Raw genomic sequence first — 15,710 nt, forward strand, 5'->3', positions numbered from 1 at the left:
AAGATCAATGATTAATGCAAATCTCCTAATTAGAAGTAAATAAACAAACGTTGCTCCTCACCTCAGTATTTTTTTTTTCCAATCTCCACAATCAATTTTTTTCGGATCAAGAAATTTGACAGTTTCTATTGATTGTTTATGTCGATCCAGAGAATCCATATAATGAATGTTTATGTGATCACTAAAAAGAAATGTAAAAAAATATATAAAAAAATGTATAAAACCCACAACCCTCAAAATGTATATTTTCCAGGGTATAAATCAGATACATTTTATGGACTTATGGGCAAAAGATCTTTATTATCCGGTATGTATCCATCATATGTATCATTGATAAGATCACTGTTTTATTAATGATACGGCAATGTTACATGATCCTGACTGTGTCCATTTCTTCTTTTTGTGACAAATAGCTTCCCCCCTTTAAAGACTTATAGGCCACTATGTGCCACCCACATTTTCTTGATTTGGGCAACAAAAATTGATATCTTGAAAATTGAAGGTCCAAACTGTTTCTAATAATTAGGCATGATCGAATGGCTCAAATATTCAGCTTCGCGAATATTTTCCGAATAGGTCGCCGCTATTTGACTATTCACAAATATTCGATGCGCAATGTAATTCTATGAGAAACCCGAATAACAACTATTCGGAACTATTCGGGCTTCCCATAGACTTTCATTGCCCATCGAATATTCGCATAGCGGCGACCTATTCGGAAAATATTCGCTAAGCCGATTATTTGAGGTATTCGATCATCCCTACTAATAATGTATTGTCAAAGCATTGTTTATATAATAGAATGTTCTGCTAAAATATAGTGCCCACCGGGCTATAATAAGAACCTTTATGAAATATACTGCCCTATAGACACTATGAGCGCAGCTCTGGAGAACAAAATTCAGCCAAGGAATACCGTAAAGAACAAGAAACAACAGGAAGTTTTATGAAGTCAATAGGTTCCATGGTGACATCGGTGACGGGGTCAACCTTGGAGCACGTCCCTGTTGATAATATTGCTCACTGAATTATTTAGTTCCTTTTCTTTCCCCTTTAGAAAATAACTGGCACATTATATATCAAGTGCTACTTAATTAATTAGCCCATGAGAAAAATGTTGTTTTTTTTTTAAAGCTTCAATAGATATGATAACAAATTTCTAAGAAGCTGGAGGGAAGTGTTCCGCCAACGAAGCAGCTCAGCAGAATTTCAGGACTCCATCTTGGTTTAGAAGCTCAACACTTAGGCTATGTGCCCACGCTACAGGATTTATCGCGGATTTGACGCGGATTTTGACGCGGATTTAGCGCGGATTTGCCGAAAATCTGCAGCACAGCTACTCCCCAGCCATTTCAATGGCATTTTGGAAATGCTGTGCCCATGCTGCGGATTTTTCCGCTGCGGATTTTGCCGCGGATTTTGATGCGGAACAAACTGCAGCATGTCAATTGTTTGGTGCGGATTTGGTGCGGATTTTCTGTTTTGAATGGGGAAAAAAAAAAAAATAAAATCCGCATCAAAATCCGCGGCAAATCCGCGGTAAATCCGCGGTAAATCCGCGGCAAATCCGCGGGTGCGGATTTGCCGCGAAAGTTGCGGATTTTCAGGCAAAAAAATCCGCAGGGACCTTTTACTGTGGACACATAGCCTTAGGCCGGTTTCACACATCCGGCTTTTCGCCGGTTTGCCGGATCCGGCGCTCTCCCGTACAGACAATACAGTACAGTGACAGCGCTGTAACTTCCGGGTCACATGCGCCGGTCACATGACAGCATGTGACCGGCGCTTGTTGCGCTGTCACTGTACTGTAGTCACTGTATGGGAGAGCGCCGGATACGGCAAACCGGCGAAAAGCCGGATGTGTGAAACCGGCCTTAAGGCCATGTCAACTAAAAAAGCTCAGAATAATTGCAATCAGCGACCCCCGCGCCCAGTGAGGACGGGCATCTTATACTGCGTCATCAGAACGGTTTCCATTGGCAGGAAACTGTGTTTCATTTTTATGATTTTTATATTTTTTGTGCTTTTTGGTATTTTTGATTTTTTTTTTTTTACATTTTACTTTTTTATTATAATTGTTGCTTCGAGGATTAAAAAAATATATATATTTTTCTTTACAAAAATGACAACTAGACATTATTTTTTGATATAAAAGGTTTTTGGAAACAATCATTACTAATCAGTTGGGTGTAAAGGAGCGTTACTTTAAAGTTTGGTAACACGACGGTAGATTCTCTTTTACGAGAAAATTGGATCAATCATGTAAAGGAAACTCAGATCAAATCCTGATCAGAGTGTCAGCTTAGTGTGATCTGAATCTCTTGGACGAGAGAATCGTGTCACAGGCGAGAAGAAGATAAAGAAGGAACGGCTGCACTTGGATGTCTCATGATTTCAATGTACCTATAGACTTGAATTGCTATGCACCATCCAACTTACGCTGCCATGCTGCGCTTTTTTTCTCATGCCATATCAGCATGAGAAAAAAGCTGTCATGATATAATAATAATAATAATAAAAAAAATATTCACTTACTGTATATAGCGCCATTAATTCCACAGCTCCTAAACTATATTAATTCCAGGGCTCCTATACTGTCCCTCACACTAGGGGCTAGGGGACCCTAAGCTATCCCTGTCCTCAGGGTTACCCCTAATAGTGGAGAGGCCTGAGTCTCATGCCTTGCTATTTTCCTAAACAGAGCTAATCTGCCCCCCCCCCCCACTCAAGGACGGGGACGGAAGGGGTTTTATTGCGATGGACACAGATTTAGACAGGGATAGCAGAGGCTCAGTCACACTGCACACTCTCAGGAACAAACAGTAAGAGACTAAAGTGAAAAACAAGTAGAGCTAGGCAGCAATGAAAGGACAACAAGGGTTAACACCATAAACAGTCACAACAATAAGGCTATGTGCGCACACTGCGTTTTTTTGACGCTGCGTTTGTGCGTTTTTGGCCACTAAAACCGCACAAAAACGCACCCGCGTCAAAAAAACGCGGCAAAAAACGCACGAGTTTTGCCGCGATTTGGTGCGTTTTTTTGCTGCGTTTTGCTGCGTTTTTGCTCACTGCGTCTTTATGCGTTTTTTATCAGTGAACAAAAAAAAAAGGTCTGATGTCATTTCCTTCTTCAATGTGTTCTTCATTCTCCACTAGTGTATGCAGAAGAGCAGACAGCTGCAGAACTACAAGGCTCAGCATACTCCATCCAATAGTGTATGCAGGAGAGCAGACAGCAGCTGCAGAACTACAAGGCTCAGCATGCTCCATCCAGGACTGTATGCTTGAGGGAGAATCAGGGGGAGCAGACCTGCAAGGCTCAGCATCCTCCATCCAATAGTGTATGCAGGAGAGCAGACAGCAGCTGTCGAACTACAAGGCTCAGCATCCTCCTTCCAGGACTGTATGCAGGATTTCTTTGCCCCCCCAAACAAAAAAAAATGACGTGGGCTTCGCCATATTTTTGTATGCTAGCCAGGTACAGCAGGCAGGTACGGGCTGCCCCCAACCCCCAGCTGCCTATTTGTACCCGGCTGGGAACCAAAAATATAGGGAAGCCCTTTTTTTTTAAATTATTTCATGAATTTCATGAAATAATTTAAAAAAAAAATGACGTGAGCTTCGCCCAATTTTTGAGTCCAGCCGGGTACAACTAGGCAGCTGGGGATTGGAATCCACAGTGCAGGGTGCCCATGCTTTCTGGGCACCCCCGCTGTGAATTGCAGTTCCGCAGCCACCCCAGAAAATGGCGCTTTCATAGAAGCGCCATCTTCTGGCGCTGTATCCAACTCTTCCAGCTGCCCTGATGCCGGGTGGCTCGCTGGGTAATAATGGGGTTAGGGCTAGCTGTATAGCTGGCCCTAAGCCCGAAATTCATGGTGTCATGCCAATATTAGACATGGCCACCATGAATTTCTAGTAAAGATAAAAAAAAACACAACACATAGAAAAATATTTTTATTAGAAATAAAACACAACACAATTAGTGACTCCATCTTTATTGAAATAAAGAACCCCCCCTCCGCAGTAATCCTGGGTCAGGGTCCCGCGCCATCCAATCCGGATCCAATATCATCTGATCGGTTTGCTGGAAGGCAAAGCGATCAGATGATGTGTCAGGATCAAGTGCCTGAATCCCATCACACATCAGCTGATTGTATAAAAGCCGATTATACAATCAGCTGATGCATCAGTAGAAAAAAAAAAATAAATAAATAAATACTCACTTATGTGCTGATTACCGGCAGCTCCTGCAGCGATGGGGCGGGAGTCTGATCCTGTCCGATCGCTGCAGCAGCTGCCGGTAATCAGGGATGAAGTCTCCTGACGCATCCGCTGATACCGGCCGGGCGCCCGCGTCACCGCAATACTTACGATCACCTGATGCGTCAGGTGACTGCATCAGGTGATCCATCGCCAGGTCCTGCATCCATCAGAGTTTTCCCGGCCGTCTGCACACAGCCGGAGCGCGGGTGACGATACCGTGAGAGAAGATGGGAGCGGGCATGGCACCGGGAGGCTGCAGACAGGTGAGTATAACTTTTTTTTTTTTTTTTTCTACTGTTAACTTTTGTTTTCGCAGCCGCTTCCACCTCTCGCCCAGACATGGCGCCGCACGGCAGCATACATGCACAGGACGGGAGGTGGAAGCGGCGGTGACGGTACCGGGAGGATTCACGCTTCTGTATATACTGACAGAAGGAATCCTCTTCCTGTACACGTCACTTTACTACCCACCTCCTGCGTTTATAGCTGCGTTTTTGGTCTTAGAAACGCACCAAAACGGAGCTATTTGCGTTTATCATTGCGTCTTTCAACATCCCATTGAACTCAATGGATGAAAAGCGCAGTGAAAAACGCGGGAATAATTGACATGCTGCGTTTTTGTGGCACCACAAAAACGCAGCTGAAAAAGAACAGATGTGTGTGGACAGCAAAAATGAAAACTCATAGACTTTGCTGGGGAAGCAAAGTCCTGCAGTTTTGAGGCCAAAAACGCACTCGAAAAACGCGCAAAAACGACGCGAAAAACGCACTGTGCGCATATAGCCTAATGCACACAACCACCAGTTTAGTCTGAATAAATCCAACTGTCCATACCAGTATAGACAAGCTATAGCTGGCACTAATGGAATAGTCCAGCCAGCATGTAAAGGAGCAGAGTGAATATGACTGGTTCTACCATAGCATGTGACCATAGGAGATTAACAAGCAGACCAGCAGAGATTAAGGCTATGTGTGCACACTGTGGATTTTCCCACGGATTTGTTGCGGCATTGCTGCAGAAACTGTGTCTAACATTGGTGCAGTCATTCCCCAGCAAATCCTATGGGTTTTAAAAAATGCTGTGCGCACACTGCATTTTTTTTATACTTGTGGATTTATCCGCGGAATTTCCACTGCGGAATTAATGAGCATGTCACTTGTTTTCCGAAGGTACCTGTGTTTTTTGCCATAGATAATGGTAAAAACCTGCAGGGACCAACCTGCGGAAATTCCGCTGTAAATGTGCGGCAAAACGCAACAAACCGCGGTAAAACCTGTGGTTTTGGTCCGTTTTTTTACCGCAAGTGCGGGATTCTTTAAGAGGGTCCAGATTTTCTATGAGAAAAAGTGATTTTCTAGTGCGCACATGGCCTTGCTCTTGCTAGCCTGCCAGGTCCGTGGGTCGACGCCCGAGTCTCACTGCACTGATCACAGATATTAGAGAAGTTAACAGGCAGAGAGCAACAACCTGAAGCTTTCACAGATCCTGACGCCGCCATGACAGTCAGCGACGCTTGCAAAAATCTCCTTGTGACAAAAGCGCTGATCGGCATTGCTACATAGTATAACATTGGTCCAAGTGCAAAATCGGATAGCACTCGTCCAAGTTATACAGTGGTGTGAGCGAGCCCTAACCTATAGACTACAGTGATGCTGCTTCTGAGAAAGCGGAGCATTTTTCTAATCTCATGCAATCCCTTTAACTATAATGGATGTTTACATCTGTTTGACTCAATATTGTAAAATCTGATTAATAAAGCAGAATGATATGAATTAAATATCCCGGGCATTTGAGATTGTTGTCACTGGGCAACCACTGTCTTTTCACTGTCTATGCACCGTGTATCGCACAGCTTTGGCTTCATAAATGTTCTATCTATCCATCTATCCATCTATCTATCTATCTCTCTATCTATCCCTATATCTATCTATCTATCTATCTATCCCTCTATCTATCTATCTATCTATCTCTCTATCTATCCCTATATCTATCCCTCTATCTATCTATCTATCTATCCCTATATCTATCCCTCTATCTATCCCTCTATCTATCTATCCCTATATCTATCCCTCTATCTATCTATCCCTATATCTATCCCTCTATCTATCTATCTATCTATCCCTATATCTATCCCTCTATCTATCTATCTATCCCTCTATCTATCTATCCCTCTATCTATCTATCCATCTATCTATCCCTCTATCTATCTATCTCTCTATCTATCCCTATATCTATCCCTCTATCTATCCCTCTATCTATCTATCTATCTATCTATCCCTCTATCTATCTATCCATCCATCTATCTATCTATCCCTCTATCTATCTATCTATCTCTATCTATCTATCTCTATCTATCTATCTATCCCTCTATCTATCCCTCTATCTATCCCTCTATCTATCCCTCTATCTATCCCTCTATCTATCCCTCTATCTATCCCTCTATCTATCCCTCTATCTATCTATCCCTCTATCTATCTATCTATCCCTCTATCTATCTATCTATCCCTATCTGTCCCTCTATCTATCTATCTATCTATCTATCCCTCTATCTATCTATCCCTCTATCTATCCCTCTATCTATCTATCTATCCCTCTATCTATCTATCCCTCTATCTATCTATCTATCCCTCTATCTATCTATCTATCCCTATCTGTCCCTCTATCTATCTATCTATCCCTCTATCTATCTATCCATCCCTCTATCTATCTATCCCTCTATCTATCTATCCCTCTATCTATCTATCCCTCTATCTATCTATCCCTCTGTCTATCTATCCCTCTGTCTATCTATCTATCTATCTATCCTATCTATCCTATCTATCCCTCTATCTATCTATCTATCTATCTATCCCTCTATCTATCTATCTATCTATCCCTCTATCTATCCCTCTATCTATCCCTCTATCTATCCCTCTATCTATCCCTCTATCTATCTATCTATCTATCCATCCATCTATCTATCTATCCCTCTATCTATCTATCTATCCATCTATCTATCGATCTTTATATCTACATTTCTATCTATCTATCTATCTTTCTCTCTATCTATCTATCTATCTATCCATCCCTCTATTTATCTATCTATCTATCTATCTATCCCTCTATCTATCTATCTATCTATCCCTCTATCTATCTATCTATCTATCCCTCTATCTATCTATCTATCTATCCATCTATCTATCTGTCTATCTATCCCTCTATCTATCTATCCATCTATCTATCTGTCTATCTATCCCTCTATCTATCTATCTATCTCTCTATCTATCTATCCGTCTATCTATCCCTGTATCCCTCTATCTATCCCTCTATCTATCCCTCTATCTATCTATCTATCTATCCCTCTATCTATCTATCTATCTATCCGTCTATCCCTCTATCTATCTATCTATCTATCTATCCGTCTATCTATCCCTCTATCCCTCTATCCCTCTATCTATCTATCTATCTATCCCTCTATCCCTCTATCTATCCATCTATCTATCAATCTTTATATCTACATTTCTATCTATCTAGTACAACTATTTATTTATCTGTCTTTTTGTCTGGATATTTTATTAAAGAGAACTCTATACTTTTGTTCCCCCCCTAGGATCATCAGAAAGGAACACGATACACAATTATGAAAGAAGACGCAAATGAGCCCCCCCCGCCCCTCCGAACCGAACCATTGATTAAACTTCATTCATTGAACCAGAAGATGAAGTGTAATATATTATATCCAGTGTAAAATGAATACTTATTTATTTTAAGATTGGTTTAGCTTGTATATTCAATAAAGTTATTATTTTTAATAGTGTGGCAATGATACGTGTCCTATAAGTGTGCCGTGATTCTCCAATTATCACTCTCATCAGGATAATATAATATGCCGCTGATTGGAGAGGGGACTAACTGATTGCGGAGGGTCTGCTATGGTGAGGAACCTCTCATGTCAAGGTGAGGAGCATCTCTTGGTCTGGGTATAACATTCAGACCTCTGGACCCTTAATTGTGGGGAATCTTAATCTTTAAATATAAGAACATTCAGTTTTTTTTTAACTCTTAACATTGTTGTTTAGAATCCAAAACAGTGCCACATCTGTCCTCAGGTTGTGTCTGGTATTGCAGCTCAGCGCCATCGGTGTGAGTCGTAACGCCATACACGACCTGTGGGGGCGCTTGTGGTGCTCATTCTAGAAGAAGGAAGCCAAGTTGATGTTCTTCACCGTAGCAGGTTCTCCCAAATGTTAAGATGGCCTATCTATCCAGTAAATGGTAGAGGCATCCAGAACTGGCAGAACATGCTGGTAGTTGTAGTTCTTTGTTAGATCCCTAATATTTAGATACGCCATTTTACCTGGACATCAGTTGGAGGCAGAAGGTCAATGTTTAATGATAAGGGGCGCCTCTCTTGTACCTTTTGTTATTGACCGGACGTTGGTATCATTGCAGCATGTTTATTTTCTTTCCTGAATGTGAATCCGAAATGTTCATTTCATAGTTTAGATTTTTTTTTTCTGATAGTGGCACTTTGAATAAAAAAAAAATTAAGATTTTGCAACATTTTCTTGCGTTTTAAGCTTGGTTATTTTTCAAAATGTGTATTATGTATACTGAAAGTCAATGGAATAATCCTGATTATTGTCTGCAACAGTGGTCTGTAATATGGTGCAGAACTACAACTCCCAGAATGCCCAGACTGCTTGGACAATATGGGAGTTGTAGTTTGACTATATCACTTAACACAGGGGTCATGGACATTTGGTCAAGAAGAGTGTATGTACCATGAGGCGGCTATGGACCCTTTCCAGGTTGCCTATGTCCCCAACTAAAAGGGCGGATGGTAAGAACCTGCACAAAGATGTGTCTTCAAGGGTATGGAGGCTGTACCTTTCTCATGAAATTAAGATGAGGAATGCCAATCCCCCATGTTTGGGTAGTTTAGCAGTGTGGTAGTGTAAGAGGCATACAGGTGGGAAGGCTCAAGAGGGAACGAATAGAGAATAGGTTCAAGTGAAAGAAGATGTTGCGTCGGTGATGGGGCTGGTCTGATGTAACCTCGAGAGGTCCGGAGCCTACATCTCACCCCGGCGGGCTTAGAGAGTTATCCATCTAGAGAGCTGACGTAGGTGTGAGGAATTGGGGAAAGGAGTCACAGACCCCGGAGCTTGAGGACAAGTTCCAAAATAGTGGAGGACAGGTTGAGGAGCCGTACCCCACACTTAAAGAAAGAAAGGAAAAGAAGACCATGTCTGTCATAACCGTGTGAAGAATAAAAGTGAACTCCAGTGTTGCGTGTGTTACTAACTGTCTACGACCCCTGCCAGCGGGGTGATGGACACCAGCCTGAAGAAACCTGTAATTGTTATGCACGCCACCCGTAGTCAAATCCGCCCACATAGTCTCCTTGGCGTAGGAGTATGGCGCCTGCAGAGACCTGGTCCGGCCCCCTCCTTGTGCTATGGAGCTTTCTGTTTGCCATAAAATTCCATTTGCCATTTTTTTAGGGAGAGTATAGAGCACAATATTTTTTTCTATATGTAGCTTCCCAGTCTTTTCTTAGTCACATCCTTTTCCCACCTTCTCCATGCCCCCAGAATGTCTATTTGGGGACAACGAAGGCTTTATGGGACGTTTCGACCAAAGACATTTGCCAACTCATCTTGTAGATCCTCTCTTCTTCACAGAGCCGCCTGGACAGTCCAAGAAAGTTAACAAGTATTGGAGTTTTGATGGCACTGGAGACATTTGCAAACACTTCCAAGAGTGTGGAAGGTCTTCACTTCTTCAGCAAACCACCTGAACAGTCCAAGAGAGTTGGCAAGTATGGTGGTTTTGGTGGAAGCCAAGATTTTTTTTCATTTCTTCCAAAAGTATGGAGGGACTCTTGAAATTGGCTTTCTGAGATGTTTCTACCAGAGACTTTTGACAACCCTTTTGGCAGTCTGGGAGGCCTTCCATTCTTCATGGTGCCACCTGGATAGTCAGGTTGGCATGTACATTGGGTACGGAAAGTATTCAGACTCCTTTAAATTTTTCACACTTTGTTTCATTGCAGCAATCTGATAAATTCAAAAAAGTTCCTTTTTTGCCATTCATGTACACTTTGCACCCCATCCCCCATCCTGACAGAAAAATACCAAAATTGTAGAAATGTTTGCATTTATTAAACAAGAAAAACTGAAATATCACATGGTCATAAGTATTCAGACCCTTTGCTCAGACACTCATATTTAAGTCACATGTTATCCATTTCCTTGTGGTCCTCCTTGAGATGGTTCTACTCCTTCATTGGAGTCCAGCTGTGTGTAATTAAACTGATAGGACTTTATTTGGAAAGGCGCACCCCTGTCTATATAAGACCTCACAGCTCACAGTGCATGTCCCACCAAATGAGAATCATGAGGTCAAAGGAACTACCCAAGGAGCTCAGAGACAAAATTGTGGCAAGGCACAGATCTGGCCAAGGTTACAAAAGAATTTCTGCAGTGCACAAGGTTCCTAAGAGCACAGTGGCCTCCATAATCCTTAAATGGAAGAAGTTTGGGACCATCAGAACTCTTCTTAGACCTGGTCATCCAGCCAAACTGAGCAATCAATTGTGGGAGAAGAGCCTTGGTGAGAGAGGTAAAGAAGAACCCTAAGCCCTATAACCTCTGCAGCAATGCTGGCAGCACTCATATGTCTATTCTGAAGAGACAAGCTCTGGATATGACGCTGAGCACGTGCACTCAACTTCTTTGGTCGACCATGGAAAGGCCTGTTTTTAGTTAAACCTGTCTTGCTAAACCGCTGTATGGTCTTGGCCACCGTGCTGCAGCTCAGTGTCAGGGTGTCGACAATCTTCTTATAGCCTCGGCCATCTTTATGTAGTGCAACAATTCTTTTTTCAGATCCTCAGAGAATTCTTTGCCATGAGGAGCCATGCTGAGCTTCCAGTGCCCAGTATGAGAGAGTGTGTGAGAGGTAACACCAAATCTAACACCCCTGCCCCCCATTCACACCTGAGACCTTGTAACACTAATGAGTCACATGACACCGGGGAGGGAAAATGGCTAATTGGGCATAATTGGCACATTATCACTTAGGGGTGTACTCACTTTTGTTGTCAGCGGTTTAGACATTAATAGCTGTGTGTTGAGTTATTTAAATGGCACCAAATTTATACTGTTATTCAAGCTGTGCATTGAAATGTGAGGGGTGTACTCACTTTTGTGATATTCTATATAATAAGGTCACCCCTGCAGAATTCTACTCATTCTGTCAAATAATAAGTTAGAATTTACACTTTTTGGATAGAATCCTGGCTCTGATTAGTTGTCTCAAAAATATGGAAACTATCCTGAATTGTTCCTGCATGTAACCATGACAACAGTAAAAAAACATGCATAAAAAAGAGCTCTATGGTTCCCTTAGCAACCAAACAGATGACTGATTTAAAAATTGGAATGTTGTTTGTTGCTATGGGTAATGGAATCTTTGTTTCACCAATAAAATGGCCTTCTTAATGACCCCCACAGCTCTTAGGTCACTTAATTGGTGTCTATCTAAGGGCTAGTGTGGCGCCCCTGGGGCTCTGGTCGCCACAGGGTACTGCACTCCACTTAGGTGTAGTACTGATCATGGATCCAGGGAAGGTCGGTTTCACCATAGACAACCACAAGCACACATGGGTTGCCCTCTTTCCCACTGGGGCCTGGGCTAGGGTCGGGTGCCAAAGGGGTCGCCTACAGTGTGGCATTTACAGGATGTCCACACAACTGGGGCCCCAATCCACTAGCTTAGGACCTGGGTGGGGGGTGGAGGTGCAACCACCAGGGGAAGTCAGGAGTCACATAGAAAGCAATTTAGAGAGTTCTCCGGCAGGAGTGACAGTGCGCGGACGTCTTTCTTGGTAGCTCCTGTGGAACATAGGATTTTAACGGTCGCTGTGGAGGATACCGTGTCAGTTCCCCCGGGACCAGCACAATTCAGGGTGAAGCACTCTAGGGTGGTGTAATTCCATGTTGCATCACCAGATTCTGCCGGACGGAGAGGTTCTATGCTTCTCTAAGCACACAAGTTTCCAGAGTCGAGTGGCACCAGGACTCCAGGGCCTAGATCACGGTCAGACTCAAGGGGATGCACGATATTGGCATAAGGAACAGTACTCTACCTAGTACGGAAAGGACTCTAAGGGGTACTTTGCACACTACGACATCGCAGCTGCGATGCCGGTGGGGTCAAATCGAAAGTGACGCACATCCGGCGTCGCTGTCAATATCGGAGTGTGTAAATCGTTTTGGATACGATTAACGAGCGCAAAAGCGTCGAAATCGTATCATCGGTGTAGCGTCGGTCATTTCCATAATTTCGGAAGGACCGGTGTTATGATGTTGTTCCTCGTTCCTGTGGCAGCACACATCGCTGTGTGTGAAGCCGCAGGAGCGAGGAACATCTCCTACCTGCGTCACCGCGGCTCACGCCGGCTATGCGGAAGGAAGGAGGTGGGTGGGATGTTTACGTCCTGCTCATCTCCGCCCCTCCGCTTCTATTGGCCGCCTGCCGTGTGACGTCGCTGTGACGCCACACGACCCGCCCCCTTAGGAAGGAGGCGGGTCGCCGGCCAGAGCGACGTCGCAGGGCAGGTAAGTCCGTGTGAAGCTGCCGTAGCGATAACTATAACACAATATCGTATGTGCGACGGGGGCGGGGACTATCGCGCTCGGCATCGCAAGTGACTCGCCCAGGGGTAGTCAGCGGTGGCGGGGCCCGATTCCGTGGCCCTGGTGGGGTCAGTTAATGTGGCGGTATTGGTTGTGATGATAGTGTTAAAGTTTATATAAGATTCGTGACGCCACCTGTGGTGATTTGCAGCTATTGAGCCGCAGCTGCTGTAAGGGACCTCCGGGGCTGATGTTATGGCAGCTAAGGTGTTTCTTGCTCTCAACAGGTAGAGCGGGTACCCCGGGGCAACCTTTGGTACTTTGTAGGCTCTATGGTGTTTGTGGACGAGGTGCAGAATGAATCAGATGACACAGGGCTTGCAGTTTAGGTCTTTTACTCACTATTTCAGTTACTGCAGCAAACCGGTTGCCCACAGTATGCTGGGATTCACTGTCATGGACCTCCGCCGATCTCGGGTAGTTCAAGGGCCAGTACCGGTGCACCTGTGACACCCTGGACTATCCAGGTCATCCCAGGTAGTCACACACACAACATCACACCCCTTCCAGTTAGGTAACAGCAGTCAAACACAAAAAACCTTGTCACCACCCTCCAGGTTTGATGTCCACACCAGGGGAGGTGGAGCCAGGCGGTAGGCTTCACCCATCGAGTTCACAGGCCTGGAGGCGGGAAAACAGAGAGTTGTAGTCTGGCTCTGGAAGAGTCAAGTTCAAGGGAGTTGAGGGAGGTTGTGTCCAGAAGCAGACCTGTGCGCAGGCCTGCCAAAGACTACTCCGGTGGCTGGGTTGGAGCCCAGTCACCATTGGCAAGGAGGCAGACGGTAGTGGCCGACTGCAGGAGACCGGGATACGACCGGTGGAACCATAAGGGACCGGGGCAGGGTAGCGGCCCGCCGGAACCGAACCAGGGAGCCAACTGGATACCGGAGCACCAGGCAGGGTACTCAGACCCCGAACTAGGCTATAAGCCACCACCATAGTCAAATCAACTGATTCCGGTCTGGACCTCAGGGATTCATTCCTACCTAAGTGTCGATTGAAGGCAACAGCCCAACCATTCCGGATAAGTGCCACCGCCAAAGGCAAAAGATCCAAAGGGCCAGCGTCTGTGGGCAAACGGGCTCCTACGACACTTACAGTGCCTACAAGTAGTATTCAACCCCCTGCAGATTTAGCAGGTTTACACATTCGGAATTAACTTGGCATTGTGACACTTGGACTGTAGATCAGCCTGGAAGTGTGAAATGCACTGCAGCAAAAAAGAATGCTATTTTTTTTTTTTTTTTAAATTGTGAAAAGTTTATTCAGAGGGTCATTTATTATTCAACCCCTCAAACCACCAGAATTCTGTTTGGTTCCCCTAAAGTATTAAGAAGTATTTCAGGCACAAAGAACAATGAGCTTCACATGTTTGGATTAATTATCTCTTTTTCCAGCCTTTTCTGACTAATTAAGACCCTCCCCAAACTTGTGAACAGCACTCATACTTGGTCAACATGGGAAAGACAAAGGAGCATTCCAAGGTCATCAGAGACAAGATCGTGGAGGGTCACAAGGCTGGCAAGGGGTACAAAACCCTTTCCAAGGAGTTGGGCCTACCTGTCTCCACTGTTGGGAGCATCATCCGGAAGTGGAAGGCTTATGGCACTACTGTTAGCCTTCCACGGCCTGAACAGCCTTTGAAGGTTTCCACCCGTGCCGAGGCCAGGCTTCTCCAAAGAGTCAAGGCTAACCCAAGGACAACAAGGAAGGAGCTCCGGGAAGATCTCATGGCAGTGGGGACATTGGTTTCAGTCAATACCATAAGTAACGTACTCCACCGCAATGGTCTCCGTTCCAGACGAGCCCGTAAGGTACCTTTACTTTCAAAGCGTCATGTCAAGGCTCATCTACAGTTTGTTCATGATCACTTGGAGGACTCTGAGACAGACTGGTTCAAGGTTCTCTGGTCTGCTGAGACCAAGATCGAGATCTTTGGTGCCAACCACACATGTGACGTTTGGAGACTGGATGGCACTGCATACGACCCCAAGAATACCATCCCTACAGTCAAGCATGGTGGTGGCAGCATCATGCTGTGGGGCTGTTTCTCAGCCAAGGGGCCTGGCCATCTGGTCCGCATCCATGGGAAGATGGATAGCACGGCCTACCTGGAGATTTTGGCCAAGAACCTCCGCTCCTCCATCAAGGATCTTAAGATGGGTCGTCATTTCATCTTCCAACAAGACAATGACCTAAAGCACACAGCCAAGAAAACCAAGGCCTGGTTCAAGAGGGACAAAATCAAGGTGTTACAGTGGCCTAGTCAGTCTCCTGACCTTAACCCAATTGAAAACTTGTGGAAGGAGCTCAAGATTAAAGTCCACATGAGACACCCAAAGAACCTAGATAACTTGGAGAAGATCTGCATGGAGGAGTGGGCCAAGATAACTCCAGAGATCTGTGCCGGCCTGATCAGGTCTTATAAAAGACGATTATTAGCTGTAATTGCAAACAAGGGTTATTCCACAAAATATTAAACCTAGGGGTTGAATAATAATTGACCCACACTGTTATGTTGAAAATTTATTAAAATTTAACTGAGCAACATAACTTGTTGGTTTGTAAGATTTATGCATCTGTTAATAAATCCTGCTATTGTTTGAAGTTTGCAGCCTCTAACTTATTTGCATCTTATCAAACCTGCTAAATCTGCAGGGGGTTGAATACTACTTGTAGGCACTGTATATGCCGAGGAGCGGACTACCGGTGCCCAGGCACAGGAGTCAAGATTCACACACAGGTTGGTAGTGTCT

At 44.4% G+C, this 15,710-nt stretch overlaps 1 protein-coding gene across 3 annotated transcripts in view; it reads left to right on the forward strand.

The window, feature by feature from the left end:
* Nucleotides 1-8,812, forward strand: part of LOC142243607 (tachykinin-like peptide) — an 85,203-nt gene extending 76,391 nt beyond the window's left edge. For all 3 annotated transcript variants that reach the window (XM_075315686.1, XM_075315684.1, XM_075315685.1), the window contains 2 exons: nucleotides 254-307; nucleotides 7,860-8,812. In XM_075315686.1, the coding sequence (XP_075171801.1) occupies nucleotides 254-307; nucleotides 7,860-7,909 (104 nt within the window). In that variant the 3' untranslated portion in view covers nucleotides 7,910-8,812. The remainder of the gene's footprint in view (nucleotides 1-253; nucleotides 308-7,859) is intronic.
* The last annotated feature ends 6,898 nt before the right edge of the window (nucleotides 8,813-15,710 follow it).

Source organism: Anomaloglossus baeobatrachus, chromosome 6 (assembly GCF_048569485.1).
Source record: "Anomaloglossus baeobatrachus isolate aAnoBae1 chromosome 6, aAnoBae1.hap1, whole genome shotgun sequence".
Classification (NCBI taxonomy): domain Eukaryota; kingdom Metazoa; phylum Chordata; class Amphibia; order Anura; family Aromobatidae; genus Anomaloglossus; species Anomaloglossus baeobatrachus.